The 4,135-nt window shown below is 30.9% G+C and overlaps 1 protein-coding gene across 1 annotated transcript; it reads left to right on the forward strand.

Moving 5' to 3' along the window:
* The first annotated feature begins 1,677 nt into the window (after positions 1–1,677).
* On the forward strand, positions 1,678–2,572 carry LOC141723788 (cold shock protein 1-like). The gene has a single exon (XM_074525677.1). It carries the CDS (start codon positions 1,866–1,868, stop codon positions 2,511–2,513), a length of 648 nt encoding a protein of 215 aa, XP_074381778.1. The 5' UTR covers positions 1,678–1,865; the 3' UTR covers positions 2,514–2,572.
* The last annotated feature ends 1,563 nt before the right edge of the window (positions 2,573–4,135 follow it).

The following is a 4,135-nucleotide window of genomic DNA, read 5'->3' on the forward strand; positions in this document are numbered from 1 at the left end:
TTGTTGACTGAACTTGATGTTTCTGAAGCTGTACCTGGACACCATGAATCCCTTATTGTCAATTGGAAAGAGTGTATCTCGGTCCTGGTGCTCTTCTCAGATTAGATAATAAATTTCTATTTCTTCCCTCACTAATATCGCAATACGTAATTTTATGAACTTCCCAGAATGTAACAACATAGCTGAAAAGATAATACTGTAATAAATAATGTAGCTCAAGACTTGTAGGCTTAGTTTGGTTATATGAATTTTGCACTTCCCTAAATCAAATTACAACATAACAGTTAACTGAATAATCTAAAATATGTGTTTGGTTGGTCACTATTCAATTGAACTTCACAGTCACTTCTATTAAAATTACATATTAAAAGTTTTATATTTAACATTAATATTAGGTATACTGACATACAAATATATATATTAAAATGAATATGAATTATTATAAAATTGCTACATAGAAAATAAAAAATATAGATATTTAAATATGCCATATTAAATAAATATATATCTATTATAAACTATTTATAAAAAAGTATTTTTGAATAATTCAGAAAAAATAAAAAAAACCATAATATAATTATAAATACATAATAAAATATACGAAACTATTTTACTACAAAAAAAATTAGAAAGTTCAAATAATTAATAGTAAAGAAGAAAAAAATTTCTTTAATAAAAATAGAAAATTTATAATCATGAATAAAATAAAAATAAAAAAAAGTAAGTTAAGGAATTGTACTCCATAACTCCCTCCAGGTGACCACCATTGTCCTATGTAACTATTTTGGAGTAACATGAAGTACACGGGGGTGTGAACTACATAGTACATTTCAAAAGTTATATAACCAAATACTATAACCCATTTAACTTCTCAGGTATTAAAAGTTCTTTAGCTGGGTTATATTGAACCAAAGGAGCCCATAATTAGTGAAATTCTGTAAAATGTATATAATTAAATTACTTGATGAATACGTAGGATTTGTCTAAACAAAACACATGCAGCTATGAAAGGCGGGCTCGGCCCATATTATTTATGTACGTATCATATAACTTTTATATCATTCTGTGCAATATTTGGTAGGTCCTAGTCGAAGTATCAATAACAAAAAGTTTGTCTATTCTCGTCGATCGAACTAAAATAATAAAATAATAAAAATTAACTTTTTTTATTACAAATATGATTTATAATTCTGTTTTAAAAAATTCCAGCTAGAGTCAAACCTAATATCTAAGACAGATAAACGAACTCTCGATCACTTAACTATCCAACCATGCATGCTCATAAAAAATTCACTTAATTGCGTTTGGTTTGGTGTTTTAAAATAACATGATTTTATTTTATCTTGCTATAAAAATATATTGTTTAAGAATATTGAATGAAAAAAATCTTAAAAACACTATTATAGAATGTTCATAAAATAACCATTCAAACGAAATTTAAATTTATTTGTTTTAGGAAAACAATGATTCTAAGAATAAAATCCCTACTAAAAAATTATTATAACATAAAAAAAAGTATCTATTAATTAAAAGATATACAGATACACTCAACGGCTTTTTTAATATCTTAAAATTGACAACTTATATTCAGATGCAAATTTTCTTTTTTCCTTTTTGTGCACAGCACCGCCAAGGCACCCAGAAAAAAGGAAAACACCGCCAATGCGGCAACACGATATACAAGGTAGGAAATCCAAAATGAATAGGCTATAGGTTTAGGGTTTCCTTGCAACCTTTGCATCAACATCTATATATACCCACATAACCATGGAAGGCACCATCACATTATTCTATCGCAAGGTTATCAGAGGCTTAATACACACGTTATACAATATTTTTTTTGCTACCTCGTTTTTCCATTATCAATGGCTCAAGAGTATTCAAAATTTCACGGTGTTGTCCTTCGATTCGACTACCAGAAGGGCTTCGGATTCATCAAACCCGACAACGAAGCTGATGACTTATTTGTTCACCAATCCGATATTAATTCTGACGGCTTTCGTACTCTCCGCAAGAACCAATCCGTTGAGTTCTTCGTAGAAGTCGATCCACGAGCTAATAAAGCGAAGGCCGTTGATGTTACAGTGATCAAGAATTCTCCTGTGAAGAACGTTCGTAATGGCAGTGTATCACGTGGCGGTGTTAGAGGAAAGGCTATTGAATGTTATAATTGCGGGAAGTATGGTCACTTTGGGAGGGATTGTTATGCTACGGATGCTTGTTATAATTGCGGTTTTAATGGCCACTTTGCCAGGGATTGTACTAATGCGAGTTATTGTTTTAACTGTGATGGCGAGTTTGGGCATATAACTAGAGATTGTAAGAGGACTCGTGCTCGCGGTAATGGAGCTTGTTATAACTGTGGGGGCGTTGGGCACTTTGCTAGGGTTTGTCCAAGTGCTGCTAAAAGAAGTTCTAACGGTGGCGGCGGCGATAAACGTGGGGGAGGCAAGTGTTTCAACTGTAACAAGGAGGGGCACCTTGCTAAGGATTGTCCAAACTCGAAGAAATAGCTATCTGGCTTATTTTTTTTAAATAAAATTGAAGTACTTATTTCCATCACATATGTTATACTACGGATTTGATTATACAAAAAAATTCGTCGGTTTATGTTAATCAATTGTTTACTTGAACGTTATGCTATGGCTGCAGTATATTATTACTACAATCGATGTTGTTTGAATGAATTTAGATAAAGTAAAGAGCATGAGATCAACCAAATAAAAGTAAAGAGCATGGGATCAACCAAGTTTTTCTTTGACGATCGATGTAGTTTGTTTTTATCAAAATTAGTGACTTAAAAGTTAAGTCTAATCTATTACTCTCTCTCTCACGTTCATTTCTATACACTTTCCTTTTTTGGATGTCCCATTCAATTCTATACATTTCAAACTTACCAAAAATAGTAAAAAATTTATAATATAAAATTCAACTACACCCACTACTTTCTCCCACTACACTCACTTTATTCATTAAATATTGAATGGTCCCACCACTTTAACCAACTTTATACTTTTTCTCACTAAATTACACTTTTTCTTTCTCTCTCATCCCACTATCTTAACAAAAATAACATTATTTTATTATGTTTCTTGTCCTCCGAGCCCAAACCATTTGTATACAAATGGCTGGGACGAAGGGAGTATATCTTAACGAGCAATAATATAGACTCCTTAAAATTTATACTAAAAAAGACACTACGGTGAATATATATCCGACCCATACTTTTGAAATTTGGCCAGTGAATCGATCCATTTTCCTAAACATACTACTCCCTCAGTTCCTTCCAATTGTTTACATTTCTGAGGAAGTGTTCGACACACATTTTAAGGTGCATAAAAAGTATGGTTATGTAACTTATTTTTACAATTTTCTTTTTCTGAATAAAAGTTGAATGTTTTAATTTTTATTATGAAAAACAAAATTATAAAAAAGAATTACAGAATTATACTTTATATGCACCTTAAAATGCGTGTCAGACACTCTCTAAAAAATGTAAACAATTGAAAGGGACGGAGGGAGTATTTTCAATACAATTTAGCCTAGATCCATGAACTACCCAATACTTACATGAGTTTTAAAATAATTAAAATATCAATATTATTATTATTAAACCTATTATTAAAATATATTTGTTATTATAACATATCAACCGTATAGATCCACAATTCATGTTAACAGAAAAATTCAAAATCAGAGACCTTCATCCTCTTCTTTGTTACAGACAATATCCATGAAACTCAACATTTGTATACATCATCATCTCCTATCGAATTTGTATTACTGATGATCTGTTATCTATCGTGCAGTCGTGTACAAATTGTTGCTAATGTTTTAACAAAACCAATTTTTTTTTTGTTTTACAGTAGTGATTATCGCTGGATTAATTGCATGACATTCAAGCTATGAATGAGAGCAAACATTCTACTACCTTCAAAGAAAATGAGTCTGGTATGAATCTACATAATCAAACTATCTCATAGTATTTTATTTTAAACGATATAAAGTGTTTAATTCATCATTGGTAATTGTTGGTGCAGTTTGTCGAGGTCGCGAGTCGGCTTTGGACAGATTTCTACGTAATAAGTTGCTCAACATAAATTGTATGGTTCATGATAGTTCTACTATGAACTTA

This window comes from Apium graveolens, chromosome 5 (assembly GCF_009905375.1).
Source record: "Apium graveolens cultivar Ventura chromosome 5, ASM990537v1, whole genome shotgun sequence".
Classification (NCBI taxonomy): Eukaryota; Viridiplantae; Streptophyta; class Magnoliopsida; order Apiales; family Apiaceae; genus Apium; species Apium graveolens.